Here is a 15331-nt window from a genome sequence, read left to right on the forward strand (position 1 = left end):
TGACAGAGGATCCAGTTTGTGAAATATGCACACGAGACCCTGGAAAGATGCGAAAACACTGGCAGCTGGACCACAAGGCTGCTGGTGAGTGGCAAGTGTCTGCCTCTAATGGAAGTGACAGTAGAGCAAGCTCCCACTGTACGCATGTTCCCATGTTTGTACATTATGCCGACCCATCTAGAGCTATCTCTTCTCACTGTTTATCCAGTGGCTGGATTTATCTTTGAGCAAGCCCTTCCCCTGCTTGGTTTCTTCTATCTTTGCCTTGTGTTTGCCAGTACTGGCTGAGTATCCAGTCTCACACCTTCTCGCCCACATCACCCCACCCCCTCCGACTGTCTTCTTATTTAAAGAAAAACAAGATTAAAACGGTGAACCGTGAGGCTTTCCAAATTATAAGTCAGACAAAGTGAGTTCTGGGAAAGGCTGGTTAGGAAGCCATTAGGAACATCGGTGCTCATTAACACTCAAATGCAAATTACAGATGGAGGTAAATATGCCTCTAGACACTTTCACGAGAGCTGAAATTTATGCGCTAATACTTTAGTGGATCCCTGGAGGCCGAAGTCCAAGCCATGCTTCTTTGACTGATATTTGAGATGTGGTCATCTACAAGGGAGTGACAGACACAAGGGAGCTCACGAGAATAGGCCATGGGAGTAGACCACACAGCAATGTTGCCTTTCTCACCAGGTCAGCTTGAGGGGATGTGGTGCAAACATTCTAGAATGTAGCCAAAATAATACTACACATAAAAACAAGATGTCAGTGAACCTGGGTGTTAGTTGGTAGTTCTCAAACTGTGTCTTTCTCCCCCTTCCTTTATATACTTCCTCATGGCTTCAAAAGTATTTTCCTAAAATAAACTGTATGGGCAAGTCTAATACACAAAACAGTCAGAAGTGGGGGCACTGGGGTTCTGAATATATGAACCATAAGGAGCAAGTTTATAGTGCTGCTGGAATTAGAATTCTCCTCAAAAGCAGAACCAGAAAGAGAAGAGTTCTTTCCCATTGAGAAAAGAAAGCCAGGGTCTGTCTGGATAAAGTGACTTGGCCAATGCCCCACAGAGGGGGTATGTGCTGCATCCAGCGCTCCATTGTACAAGGACAGTGCTCAGCTCTGTCACCAGGGCAGCGTGGCCTTGGCAACTTTGTGAAAGCAGGGTCTTGGGAGTTCTGATATACTTCTGTGTGCATTCAGTTAGAGGGTGTCTCCCTGCTAGGACCATGGTAGGTGCTCAGAGAACGTTGGTTGTACCAACCGTCCTCCAGTCTTCCTCTGTACTTGTCATCTCCAGATCATCATTCACAATGCCTGTGTCTAAACAGCACATCATCCAGTCAGCAGACAGCAGGCCTAACCATAGAAACATCCAGAATAGCCCACAACAAGCAAACAACAGTTGACCGAAACAATAGTAGAAACTTAGATGCAATGAAATCTGGAAAGAGTTAGTGTGTGTGTGTGTGTGTGTGTGTGTGATGTGCACATGTATGTGAAGGAAAGAGGTCAAAGTGCCATTCCTCCTCAGGAACCACCAACCTTCTGAGTCAAGAACTCTCAGGGGGACAGGAGACTCACGGATCCTGGCTAGCCAGCCAGTAAGACCCGTGATTCTTCTTCTCTGCCTCCTCAGTCCTGTGATTACAAGTGAATACCATCACTTTCAGCTTTTTAACATGGGCTCTAGGAATCAAACTCAGATCCTCATATTTGCACAGCAAACACTTTGCCAACTGACTACTTCCCCAGCCCTCATCCCCACTTCTTGCATTTCTAATAGTTTTTCATCTCAAGAACATTATAACATTAAATAAAGATGCTAAAAAGAGTCAACTGACCTGGGAGAAATGTCACATCCTTGCTGCATGAAGGCTCCCAGAGAGAACCAGAGGCTGTTGAATATGCCGAACTCATTTGACTGGTCACTGGTGGTCTGGTCTCGTCCCTCTTCAAACTCTTCGCTGTGCCATTCGTAGGGGCTGAACCGGCTGACCAGGAAGAGGACGACGCTCACTCCGATGTAAGCAAACACAATACACATCCAGATCTCATAGGCCAGAGGGTCAAGAAAGGAGAAGACACCCGGCTTGGACTTCTGTGGCTTCTTAATCATAATGGAGATTCCCAAACTCATGAATGGCTTGGAGAAGTCAATGACCTCCTCCCGGACCAAGGTGATGGTCAAGGGGGCCACGGCAACATCTGCTCTCTGAAAGGATCAAATCAAATCAGGTTCAGTGGAGCTCAGCAGTTCTTTCTCTTGTTTCTGTCTTCTGTGTGTGTGTGTGTGTGTGTGTGTGTGTGTAAGTAATTGCTTTCCACCTTGTTTGGGAAGACAGTGTTTCTCACTAAACCTGGACCTCACTGATTGGTTAGATTGACTGGCCAGTTGAGCCACTGCTGTCCTCTGGCTTTGCATCGATTGCAGGCATGCATTACAGCACTGGGCTTTTTCCATGGATGCTAGGAATCCACACTCAGGTCCTCATGCTTGTTTAGCAAGTGCTTAGTGAATATATTTTATCTTAAATGATATAGAAATGGCATAGGACCTTGTTAAGTCCAACGGCTCAGACATTGGAAAGTATTTCTGAGAAATAGACCATAGCTTGCTACTTGACAGAGGAGTTCATTCCACTATCTGACAGCTCCACTTGCCATCCTCGTTCCAGAAGAAAGGGGCTGGCTCCAGCTTGTGTTTATCCAGTGGCCAGGCTTCCTTCTTGTGTTCTGAGACCCATCCAGGCCAGGTATCTGGGCTGGTTACCTCGGGAAGTAGATACAATCCTTCCTCATCATACCCTACTCCCAGGCCCGAGAGAGTTACTTGGGGTTGCCCAAGACCCATGGGGCTCTATGAGAATTTACCCTGAGAGCTGGAGTCTGCGCTGAGTTGCACAAAGGATGACCCCAGAGGCGGCCGTTTGGGTCCCTCAATTCAGGGCTTACACTGGGCTTCTTGGAAATGTGTCAATACATCCCTCTATCTCTAGAAACACATGGCAGTTGTTTTGTTTGCTTAAGCCAGTTTGCATCGGATTTCTTTTACCCACAACCAAGATTATCCTGGCTAAATGAGAGGGTGACGGCAAAGTGAACCCAATAAACATTTATGGAACGATTGTGTGTAAGCTCTTGGATGGAAGCTGGAGTTAAACCATGGTCCCCCACATTCAAGAGTTATAAGCTTGTGGAAGAGGTTATCATATCACACACACACACACACACACACACACACACACACACACGCACACGCACACGCACACGCACATGCACACACGCACACATATATACAGGGCACGCTTATCAAGCCTCCAAGGCAAATGGGACACTGCAGGAGAAGGGGAGGGGTCTATCAAGCTGGGAACCCAGGGATTGCAAGAAGTGACATGTTAATGTGGCATTGCAGAAAAGACAGAATTAGCCTGATGTTCTAGTAGGGAGCAGTATTGCAAGAGGAAGGAACCCGGTAGTGACAAAATCCAGGAAGATTGCTAGAAGCTACAAAAGTGTTCAGGGTTTGAATGCTAAACCTAGCCTGTTGGAAAGCAGGGAAGAGCGCAAGCAAGGCTTGCTCATCTGTCCCTGGGCAGTGCTGAGACACACCAGACAGCTAGAGTATAGCAAAAAGGGGCAAGAACCACAGAAGATCGTCTCCGTGAGACAATTTGAGAGCTGGACTCTGTGGGTCAGCACTCCATCCGCAGGCCTGCAGCAAATACTCCCCATCCTCTCAGGGAGCTGATCTCGGGGGAGTCAAGGGGTTTACAGGAGCCTTGCAGCTCAGAGAACGGCAGGGTTGGAACTCAACCCCAGGAGTCTGTCTGCAGGTTTTACTCTTTCTGCTCCCGTTGTGGACAGACAAGGAGATGGTCCCAAAGGTTTATCTAGAAGCCACAGACTCATCTGCAGCATGTGACCCCCCTCACTGAGAATGCCTCTGGCTCATTTCTCAGTTCCTCTTAGCTTCACAGCCTAGGGTTTGGATGGAATGTGAAGGACAGAAGATAGAACTTTGGGTTGTGACCACTGTTATTGGCCGTGTATCCTTCGACAAATCAGCTAACCTCAGAGCCTCTGTTTCCTTCTCTACAAAGTGCAGAAATAATATTCTCCACCTTACGGGGCTGAGGTGAGGACGTGACAGATGAGCACAGCACTAAGCATGGCACAGGGAATCCTAGAGGGTGTGAACTAGTTACTACTGTGGGCAAGAGCCAGGGAGAGAGCAGAAACTCTCAGACGCCTTGCGGCCCCTGCTTTCACAGAGCAGGAAGCTTGGTGTCCTGTAAGTTAGTTTTTTTTCTTTCTTTTTTCTTTTTAACCCCACTGGTGGTTCGTGGTTGATAGATATTTCCCTAACATCCCTCATTTCTCTCGGGAATGAATCGGGAAATATGAACTCAAGATAAAGGTAAATCGTTTTATGCTCAACATGACTTCCCTGGGAATCGGTTTTCCCTGGCAGAGGGACAGGTTTAATGAAGAGGCCAGAAGACCTTAGGCTTAAAATGAAGCCTATGGCGATGACTCCAGGTCTCTGGAGGGTGGATGAGCTACTGCACTAGCTGCTGGCACTGGGGTTGTGCCCTTGGGATGGTCGCATATTGCTTTGCCCAGACCATGGTCTTTTTGACAAAGAGAACTGCAATACAGGAGGTGAAGGCGAAGATGAACATTGGCGAAGGTGAGAAGTTCAGAACAATTGCCATGGCAATGACCTTAAGAGCACAGAGGAAGTTCCCATGGAAACCAGCCTCCAGATGCAGCAGGGCCCATCCAGCTCTCTGCTTCATTGACAGAGTTTCCAAAGTGAGAGACATCAAGGGAAGAAGAAAGGGAGATGCGGACGGCTTTTCCCAACCCACTCTCTACCTTCACAAGTGGCCTTGAAAGCCACTTTTCTTTAGAATACCTTCTTTGTGCCCTCTTTTCCTCTTTTGGCCAAGTATATACTTCATAGCCATAATGAATCCTCCTGCCCTGACGTGAGACTGTGAGACTCACAATCCTCGAAAGTGACCGATTCCATCTGACCATCACCTGAGTCAACCTGAGGCTCAGCATGAGTTTCAGCTCAAAGATGCAGCTGGTATTTTCAGGTCCTATAAAGGAAACCTCCATGGTCCCTTTCTTGCACCATACAGCAACTGACTTTTGTTATTTTGCTGTTTTCTCTAAGATAAGTTCTCTAGCCCAGGCTGGCCTCAAACTCATCCAGGAAGAGGCTGGACTTCAGACCTTTATGTGCCCACTTCTGGAAGGCTCGCATTACAGATGTGTACCATCATGTCTAGGGTATGCCGTGCTGTGCACTGAACTCAGGGCCTCGTGCATGCTAGACAGGGACTCTGTCAACTGAGCCACGGTCTCTGCCCTTCTATTGCCCTTGCTGCTCTACTTGAGAGCTGCTATCATCTCCTGGTGCTGACTGAGGCAGCCCACACTCTTGCCTTGTCATCTGTGACTCAAAATTTTCTCTGTGCAATCCCACCCAGAGAGGTCAACCCAGGGTTTTCCTGACCTCCCCCTATTTGCCGCTCCTACCATCCTGCCATTTATACCTAGGAACTCCCTGGCTGCCCAGCTCTCTGTCTCCATGTCAATATAACTGTTTTCCAAGTTCTCCACACCCAGAAGGGCTAGAAATCTCTGCAGTCTCTTCTGGGGACCATGTAATTTAGACTTCTAAGTCCTCTGCTCTTGAACTTCTCTTTACCATTGTCTCTTTGACCCTAGGCCATGTGCAAGGTCTGGGAGCCTTGGCTTCTCACGACTCCCCAGACACTGCAAACACCACTAGCCATTCAGTGCCTGCTCAAGACGGCTTCAATTTATCGATGCTTTTTGCAATAGTTGCCAAGGGGTTTGCTTTAAGTGTGGTGTACCACATAGATGGCTTGGGCCTGCTCTGAGCACACAAATCACCTTGAGGCAGAGTGAGCCGCAAAGGAGCAGAGACGAGGTTCTAGAATGGGAAGCCGGGACAGTTTGAAGGCAAGCCTCACCTGTTCTGGGGGGACAGAAAGAGGACTTGGAAGAGTGTTCTGGAAGGGGCATCAGAGGTGGAGGATGGCAGAGGAAGCTCAAGGGAACAAAACATGAGGGGATACTGGATGACCAGAAGTTGTAAAAGAGATTACAGAAAAGAGTGAACTTGGATCAAGATGCATCTAGGCTCGGTGGGAACCAGACGTGACTCTTAGTAGATTAGTACCAGCTTTGTTATCTGCTCTGAGAGAGCTGATCCTGGAGCTGTCTACGCTGTCACCTGTGCTGGATGATGGTCAACTGAAATGACAGACAATGAGCTAGGTTGAGGGAATTAGGACCAAGGATTTGGAATCCCATGTCTTAAGACTGTAGATGACTTTCTGTTAATCGGGGAGTCAGTTTATGCATAGAGCCACCAAGCTAGCAAATGCGTTCTTTCCTCTGTCTTTCCTGTACCCCAGGCACTTACTCCATAGACCAGCTCTCCCACCATGCCATTCCAGGCCTTTGTGTCAGGGTCCCGGGCTCCGTATTTGCCATCACTGACGATCTCGAGTCGGTAGGAGTAGCCCACATGCTTGGCGATCTCCGCAGCCAGCTCCACGCAGTAGCCCTCGTAGCGGTCGTTGCCCTCAAACTGGTTGGCATTCTTTTTGAGCATCACATAAGGATCTTCCTGGTGGAGAAAGGGGACAGAGGGTGTGGCCTATGGGTGTGGCTGCGAGTGGGGAGGACTTTGACCGGGCCCAGAAGGATGCTTCCAGTGTTGGTTAGCACTGACGAGTCTTTCTAACCCCTTCATACGTTTCCTAAGTTTCTGCTCCTTACTCAGTTATAAACTTCTTGGAAAAAATAAAACAAGTTCTGTTAAAAATAAGAATATTTTATCACAGTAACAGGGCTTTCCAAATTATGTTCTTTGTGTAATTTTTTAAAAAATTATTTTATGTGCATGAGTGTTTTGCCTGTACGTATGTCTGTATGCTGCATGTGTGCCTTGTGTCGGAGGAGGTCAGAAGAGAATGTTAGATCCCCTAGGGAATCGGACTCAGGCCCTCTGCAATATATTTTTAAAGGTACTTCTGAATAGATTTTAGATTTTTCACATGTTATTGGACCTCAGCAGCCTTCTGTGTCCTCTGTGTGTTAATCTGTGGGAGAATGTGGCTTCTACTGAAGGAGGCACATACAGAAACTAGAACAACTTAGGGACACCTTTGTGTTTCATATATGGTGCAAGTGGCTCAGAAGATCAGATGTGACTTATCCAACGATGCTGGGTGAAAGTGGATCTTAGAGATGCTAAGGGAAAACAAGAATCAAGGCCTTTCCCCTGTCTCTGTGGTTTCATTATTATTACTATTACATTGCTATTACTAATGTTGTTGTCTTATGAGACAGTCTCACTATATAGCAGAGGCTGGCCTGGAACTCTTCCCTCCTTAGCTTTCTGACTGGGCTGACAAGCATGCAAGCAAGCATGGCTGTGACTGACTAGCTTCACCATCTTCTTCATCTATGGCATAGTCTTGGCAGCTAAAGTGGGGTGTGCTTGGGTATGTCCAGCTTGAGCTTCAGGTAAACCCGAAGAAGGAGTATACTCACGAGGATCGTGGTGACTATGTAGGTTCTATTCTGGACGCTGGAGTTGTCCCCTCCAGCCTGTGCATCGGTGGCTGCAGGGACAAACTTATCGTCTTCATTCCAGTAACCGATCTGTTAACGAGAAGAAGGCAAAGGCACAATCTGAGGGGGAATCTTGGAGCTGGGTATGATTACACACTGATCGGTGTACCAGAGTCTGGGGTGCTGTAGGCAGAAGCATCAAGATGTAAGATGCACCCCAGGTCCTCTCTCCATCCCCAGCAGACCTCCTTAGAGTGGTGACTAAGCCCAGGAATTGTCCCTCTGGGAGGACAAAAGTTCAGCTCTTTATTTATCCAAACTGTATAGGACAATGAAAGTGAGGGCTGAGGAATTGAATTCCCTGCAGCTGTTTTCACAGCCAATCCATACATCCTTAAATATTAACTCTTTATTTCTACAAACCTAGTCTAAACTGTAGTTTGAGCCACTGGATTAAATACTACCCTCATTTTAACATTCCTACATTTTCCTTTCCAGATTTCACTTCCTGGGAAAATCCACTACCCTCCATTTCCTGTTGGTCTTCTAATTGTTACAATACCAAGTCATGCTCAAGGTAAACGCGATTTGTAAGGACATGGAAAACTTTAAGAAACTTTGCTTGATTAGCAGCTGGTTAAGGTACAGGGTTCAAGAAACTTTGGAGCATCAAGAGTTAGCTGGAAACAGAAACTTTTGCAAAAGTGCAAACCAACTGTCCCTAGCAGCTAGCCCCCTGTGACACCCAGCTTTGTGGTCTAGACAGGAGCAGAAAATAACTGCTTGAGGGAGGCCTGGGGGCATGCACAGAAGTCCATACCCTGTACTCAGAAAAACCAACCCCCTTGACCCTGAGTAAACCTGGCTTGTGGTTTTTGCCTATATAATGTCAACCCCAAATGATGAAGAGGTCTCTTCCCTACTGCGCTGTGTCGAGTAGTGGTGTAGCCCCAGCCTGGCTGGAGAGTGTGCTGAATAAACCTTGCTTTTGCATTCTGGACTTGACTGGATTCCGATGTTGGTCTCTCTGGGGGTCTCAACTTGGGCACAACAGATCAATTTCTAAATATCAGCAGGTTATTAATACTTTGTCCAAGGTCTTTCAGAAAAGTTATTGAATTCCAATTACGTGCAAGGCTCTGAGCTGAAACACTTCGTGGTATGCAACAGGTTGAGAGAGCTGGGGAGACATTGAGGAGGGGGTGCGTCCCCTAAGAACATCATTTGAGAAGACGTGGATCACACAGACTCACAGTCCAGAAGCGCTGGGTGAGTGAGCAGGTGACAGATGACTTCAGAGAAGTGCAAGGCTGCAGTGGGATACTGTGTGTGGAAGGGAAGATGCCTGGGCTTGCCCAAGCCTCCCAGGTCAAGGATGATGATAGCCCTGTTGTGGAGGCAGAAGGCTGCTGACATAGGTGAGTTCAGTGGGCTCACCTGGGAGAGCAGTGGGCATGCAGGTCTAAGTAGCAGAGGATATGAAGGCCAGGCCCAAGCAGTGGAGACTGTTCGAAAAGCAACAGGGAATCATGGAAGGGTTGGGACAACAGAATGACCTAGCTAACATTGACACACATATATGCACAGAACACACACAGATTTACACACACATGGACACATGTTCGCACAGCACACAGCAATCACGTGTGTATGGTATATGCGCAGATAAGTGCGTGCATACACACACATACACAGACATACATTTAGCCTGCCTATACCTCTTTCTCCTGCTTCTCTTTTCTTCCTTCCCTTCAATACACCTTCCTTCTCTCCCCTCTTCCTCTTCCTCCTTCCTCTTCCTCCCTCCCTCCCTCCCATCCTCCTTCTTTCCTGTTTCTTTTTCGCTTTCCCCTTTCTCTTCTTCTCCTCCTCCTCTTTCCCCTCCCTGTCTTTCTTTCTCTTCTCCCTTTCTATCTCCTCCCTCTCTTCCTTCTCTTCTCCTCATCTTCATCCTCTCTCTCTCCAGGCAGCTAGGTCTGTCATTCTGCGGGATGCAGATACAAATGGAAAATGATGGAGAGCTGGCGGTTGACAGGCAGGAGGTGGAGAGCGAGCAGCCCTCTCAGCATCCAGAGCACAGTGCAGAAACAGAGACAACGTCCACAAAATGTCTGATTTGTGTGGCCCTTCACCTTGATGTATTTCCCTGGACATCGATGGTTTCTTTATGATCTCCATCCATTCACAATGGCAGCTATACACATGTTCTTGCTTTGGCTCAGCGAGTTTTCTACCCTCTCATCTGTTCACTTCCTGAGGTGGTGCAGCTGGGCAGTGCCTGCTCTCGGCCTGGGACGCTGCCCAGTCATCTACTGCCTGCAGCAGCTCTTATCACTGAGGGCTGGGGTGAGTTTGCTGGTAGTGAATGCGTCTTGCTCTTCTAAATGCTTTTTATGTTTTAATCCCTTCCATCCCCATTAAAATCCCATGACATTTGCCAGTTTTTATTCCTATATGAAGTGTGAGGATGCTGTGCTGTGGAGAGGTAACTTCCCCAGGGCCACAGAATAGCCACGGTGGTGCAAGTGCTGGAAGGCTTCCCCCATTGCATAGATTATAGATATATGCTTCTGAACCTGGTTTATTTTTCCCATGGGTTCTGGGGATCAAATTCATGTTTTTCCAGCAATCGCTCTGTTGATCGATCCATCTCCCCAGTCCTGAACAAGCTTATTTTTTTTTCCTAGCTGGTAGTCTCATGGGAAAAGAAGACCTGATCTTGTCAGGGTTGGTAGAGACATCTGGAGGCAAAGGCTCAGGTTCACACCTGTGAGCCAGCAGACTTATATGAATATCGGGCTCCACAGCTGGATGCAGAGGAATATGGCAGAAGTGTCTGAAGAGGCTTTGGAGACGAGACCTGTGGGCTGGATTACCATATGGCACTTTGATTCTCTACAGAGAAGGTGTAGGGGCTTTGATTCTATCTGAAAGCAAATCATCGTAAGTAGTTTGGTAAAGATTGGGGCGCACTGTTCAGGAGAGGATTTAAGAAAATTCTAACAGGGTGAAGTCTTCTCCTGGGGCCACTTATTATTTTTGATCTCCGATTTTCCATCTGCCTCTAAAGATGCTTTGAAGGTCGGAAATGAGTCCAGATGAGAGAGCAGGTATTCTTAAGTGGATGAAGTTTAAAGAGCAGGTGATCACAGAACTGCGGATTCACTTGATCTCCCTTGCAGCCATCAGGGTGAATTTGTCCATGGAAACCCCAGGATCGCCTTTGAAGCACCAGCTCCCAACTTCCCCCAGTGAGGGTCGTCATAACTAGTTGCCTATTGTGGCAGAGATGGCTAGCTGACTCCCAAACCGTCTTGTTTGCCTTTCATAGTGGAGAGATAGCGGGAAGGGGCTCTCCAACCAGAAGTGCATGCTGTTTTGCATCGCATTGGGAGGAATCCTTGTGTTCTGGTGCATGGAATGCTGGGAGGGTAATGTGCCTCTTTTCCAGACCGATCTTTCCCAAGTTCCCAGTAGTGTTTCCATTTTCTTTCTTCCCCATCTGTTTGATAAATGCTGACATCAAGCAAGACCCTAGTGGACAGTGATGTCTTCTTAACACCCAACTCTCAGCCGAGTCCTACGGCCAAACTTCATTGATCTTAACTCACCAGCCTCAACTTTTAAAACTTCTTCCAAACTGGGTTTATCATAGCTTTCTGTAATGTATGTTTCTTTGCTTCTAATGAAGCAGAACACTTAAGTAAACAATGACAAGAACTAGACATTGACTAGACAAGAGATTGAATTTCCCTGCACTATAAGAGGTAGGTTTTGGAGCTTAGCCCCCACCACTCAGCGTTAGCCAAGCTAGCGCATCTAAAAGGTTGACAATACACTTTTTTGCAACTTTATCTCAGACTATGGCATAGGGAAGCCTGCTAGAATGATAGCAAAAGGAATATGCAAGGAACAGAGCAGCATCTCCCACGCCCAAAGGCAAAGCAATAAGCCAGAGAAAAAGAGCAAGCGTTGATGCCTGGGGCTCTGTAGACTGAGGTCAGGAGATGTACTGCATCTTTTGGAGGTAAGAAGCCAGTGAAAATTTCTAAGCAGTGTGATTTTGTTGTATATTTGAAACATGCTCCCCAGCTCTTAGGCTGGAAATGTGGTCTTTGTACTAAGGTGGGACCATAAACAAACACCTAATAGGATCCACGGCAGTGAGGTAGCTGGTGGCCAGGGCAAGATGAGGCAATGACGGTATTGAGGTCATTATCTTAGACTCAAAATAGTTTGTATGTGAAAAGTTGGATGCCAGGGACTTAAGACTTCAAGGAGGCAGGTGGAATTGAAAGCCATGAAGTCTACAGGAATGAGAAAATGATGGAGATACTGGTAGGAATTCCGGTCATTGTAATTTTTCCCACCTAGTTATGTGCAAGGCCTGAACTGAGTACAAACTCAGGCTAGGGAAGGGAGGACTCAAATCAAATTGAAAGGGGTAGATGTCAGACTCCATTAGTAAGCACTGAAACAGCCAGCCACTTAATCAATAGGCAAAGGCATTGTCTCTCCACTGTTGGTCCCCTGATGTGGGACTCTGCAGCGGAATGCCCTGCAGCTCCCTGTGGGTGGCCAGTAAGAGAATGTGTGATTCCATCCCAACATGACAAAATGTTTCATTTTGAGAAGAATCCCTAAGCCCACCCAGAAGTCATACATATAAGTGGGACTTCATAGGACTTGACAACACTAGAGCCAGGGCCAAATCTGTTCTGTGGAGCTTCAAGCTTGTTGGAAGAAAGTCTAGCATGATAGCATCTCAGTGAGATGTCCAACTGCTGCAGGATTGCCTAAGGAGCAGGCTGGCCCTGAGTCAGCGGGATACAGGTAGGATTGGAGTTTCCCAGAAGCCCTGAACCAGGAAGAGAAACACAGGGCAGGTAAGGCCTTGCAATGTCCCTGAAACTAGCACAAGGTCACTCTTCAAAGCTGTAGGTATTAATTTGCTTGGAGTCTGATTGAGTAGAAGTCCTGGAGGCAGGGATTCAGAGGGATTGATTTTCTGAGAGGCAGATCCCTGTAGACAAAGAACGTGTAAGACCACATTCTAAGAAAGGATTTAGTCACGAGAAAGTGAGTTTCAAAACAGCCTGGTGATCAGAAAACCAGGCACAGCCATTAGCTTGAGGATTTGAAGGGTGCCCACTTAGTTGTGTGGTGCATACAGAAGTGGTGTAAAGTCTCTGTGGCAGACAGAAAGGAATTTAAAACACGAGCCAATGGATGTGGGTGAATGACCCTGCATGCCCTAGACTGCTTTCCTCAAACTTGTGCTGTGGAAAGGTAGGCACAGTCTCATTCGATCCTTTGAAGTAACCTCCTCCTTTTCTCCCTCCATCCCTCCCCACTCTTTCCTTTCCTCCCTCTCTCCTTCTCTCTCTTCTTCTAAGTCAGGGTCTCATGGCATAGACCAGACTACCCTTGAACTGATAGTGATCTTGTCTCAGTGTTCCAAGTCCCGAGATAACCAGCATCCCTCTCCTGCCTCAGAGATGATGTGACTGAGGTCAGGAAGGCTGAGTGACATGTTCAAGGTCACATGACCAGTGCAGAGTAAAATGTTATTTAATTACTGGTTTGTCTGTTCTTAGAACTCCAACTCTTCTCCCATGAAAGTCCACCAAGCTGGGGAGGAAGCTTTGAACTCATCTATAGCTCTGAGCCTGTCTCTGCTGCAGGAATCTGCACGCCTCCAGGCAGGGCTTGTGTAGGCTCTCATCTGTACAGGGAGCTGCTTGCTCTGGGAAGTTCTTAATGAAGCCAAGGTCTAGAGAAGACAGAGTCAGGGGAAAGCTCAGAGTCACACAAAAGTCCTGTAATCACTGGCAAGGTCACACCAAAGGCAGTTTATGTATGAGGAAGGTCTCTGACTCCACTTTCATAATGAACCGTAGTCTGGTCTGGAGGTGATCAGTGTGCCTGGAATGAGGGGCTGGTAAAAACACGACCACGTGGAATTTTTCAAGAGTCGTCTAAAATGCCAGAACTGAGAGGAACAGGAGGCTACTCAGCCAAATACCTCCCATGTAAAGACCCAGACCTAGCTAGGCTTAGCAACTGTCAGGTAGCTGACCCACAGCTGGATGGTGTCTGATTCTCATGTCTACTCCTTACACTGCCCCCTTTCCACAATGCACTGCTAGTACTAGACAGGAATCTGGCTTCATTTAAACAGCTCCCACTACTTGGGGGAGTGGAGGATTCTCATCAGCAGCCTTCCCAGTCTTTTGTTGGTAGCCCAGGCTGATCTTGAACTTCTGTTCACCTGGCCTCACTTTCCCTAGTGCTGAGCTTATAGGCCTGTGCCACCAGGCCAGGCACAATCTCCATGTTTTAATGATATGAACGCATGGCTTTGATGCATTGTACAGGCATCAAACTTGTGCTACTGGAAAGTGGTAACAATAGTCACTGTGACGATTCTGAAGTCAGCCCAGGTTCATGGAAACTGGTTTTCTAAGAGCAACTATCTTGACTGTTCCAGCCCTTTGTAAATTGCCTACAGCACCCATGTTCCATGGTAAGGCAGGAGTCATGGCTCTTCTGAGGGACTGAAAGAACTGTGGATAGGGAAGGAGAAAGAGATCATGTGTCTGTCATCTTTTCCAGGAGCAGCAGGATTTTCCTAGTGTACCTTTGAACCCCAGCACTGCCATGATTGTGTCCCCTGGATCCTTTCAGCCTTGATAGAAGCTGCAAATAAACAGGGGATAGGGAGTCAGGGCCCCTGAATTTGGTGTCTCTTTAGCTATGGTTCTCTGGGACATTGTGAAGCTTAGGGACTTTTCTGCCTCAGTTTACCCATGGAGAAATGGCTTTGTTTCATTTAGGTCAATACTAGATAGACTGGGTATACGCATGCTCTGAAAGAGGTGAGGATGCCGTCTCAGACTGTCCAGATGTCGGTGTGTGCATCTGATGAACACACCACTGAGCTAATCTAGGCACGACGTGCTCCCGTTTCAGAGATGTGGAAGTTGAGGGTTAGGATAATCAAATACTTTCAGAGAAGAAATTACCTTCTCTAGAAGCAGGACTTGGGAGCATCAAGCTGACAAAACCAAACTCTTGGGGTGGGCAGGCTAATATTGCTTGCCCTGAGAGATGTCCCTATCGCATACACAAAGTTTGACCATATTCTAGTAAAAGGGACACACAGCTGATATGCAGAAAGGAGATGGGATAATCTGGGTGGGGTCCACCTAGTTTACAAGCCGTTTAAAGCAGAGCCTTCTTCAGTTGTGCTAGGGAAACAAAGAGAGATGTGGTTTCTGAGCCTGTATCCAGAGATGGTGCTACAGGGATTGGGAAGTGGGAAAGCTTTAGGAAAAAGTTGGCAAATAAAAAGAAACCTCAAGAAAAGAAGATGATCCTGCCAGCACTTTTACTATGTAATCCATCCATGTACATAATCATAAGGTGAAATATTTGTGTGGCTTGAAGTCCTGGTTTGTAGCAATCTATTACGACAACTGTGGAAAATCTCACAGCCCTAATGAGCTGAGACAGCTAGGGAGTACAGGTGGGTTCTATGGTGAAGAGGGTTTCTGGGCTTGGGGACCCAAGAATTCTGTGTCCTCAGAGCTATCTAGAATCTTCTGCAATGGCACCAATACTCTGTGTCTGCACTGTCAGGCGTGACACCCAGGAGTCACATGTGACTGTGTAGCACTTGACAATTCTTAGATTTTAATTCATT

The 15331-nt window shown here is 47.1% G+C and overlaps 1 protein-coding gene across 2 annotated transcripts in view; it reads right to left on the bottom strand.

Moving 5' to 3' along the window:
- Positions 1-15331, bottom strand: part of Gria1 (glutamate ionotropic receptor AMPA type subunit 1) — a 320473-nt gene that overhangs the window by 77483 nt on the left and 227659 nt on the right. For both annotated transcript variants that reach the window (XM_075992548.1, XM_075992549.1), the window contains exons 9-11: positions 7606-7716; positions 6470-6676; positions 1845-2215 (exon numbers count right to left, since the gene is read on the bottom strand). In XM_075992548.1, the coding sequence (XP_075848663.1) occupies positions 1845-2215; positions 6470-6676; positions 7606-7716 (689 nt within the window). The remainder of the gene's footprint in view (positions 1-1844; positions 2216-6469; positions 6677-7605; positions 7717-15331) is intronic.

The sequence above is a fragment of the Microtus pennsylvanicus genome, chromosome 11 (genome assembly GCF_037038515.1).
Source record: "Microtus pennsylvanicus isolate mMicPen1 chromosome 11, mMicPen1.hap1, whole genome shotgun sequence".
Taxonomy (NCBI): Eukaryota; Metazoa; Chordata; class Mammalia; order Rodentia; family Cricetidae; genus Microtus; species Microtus pennsylvanicus.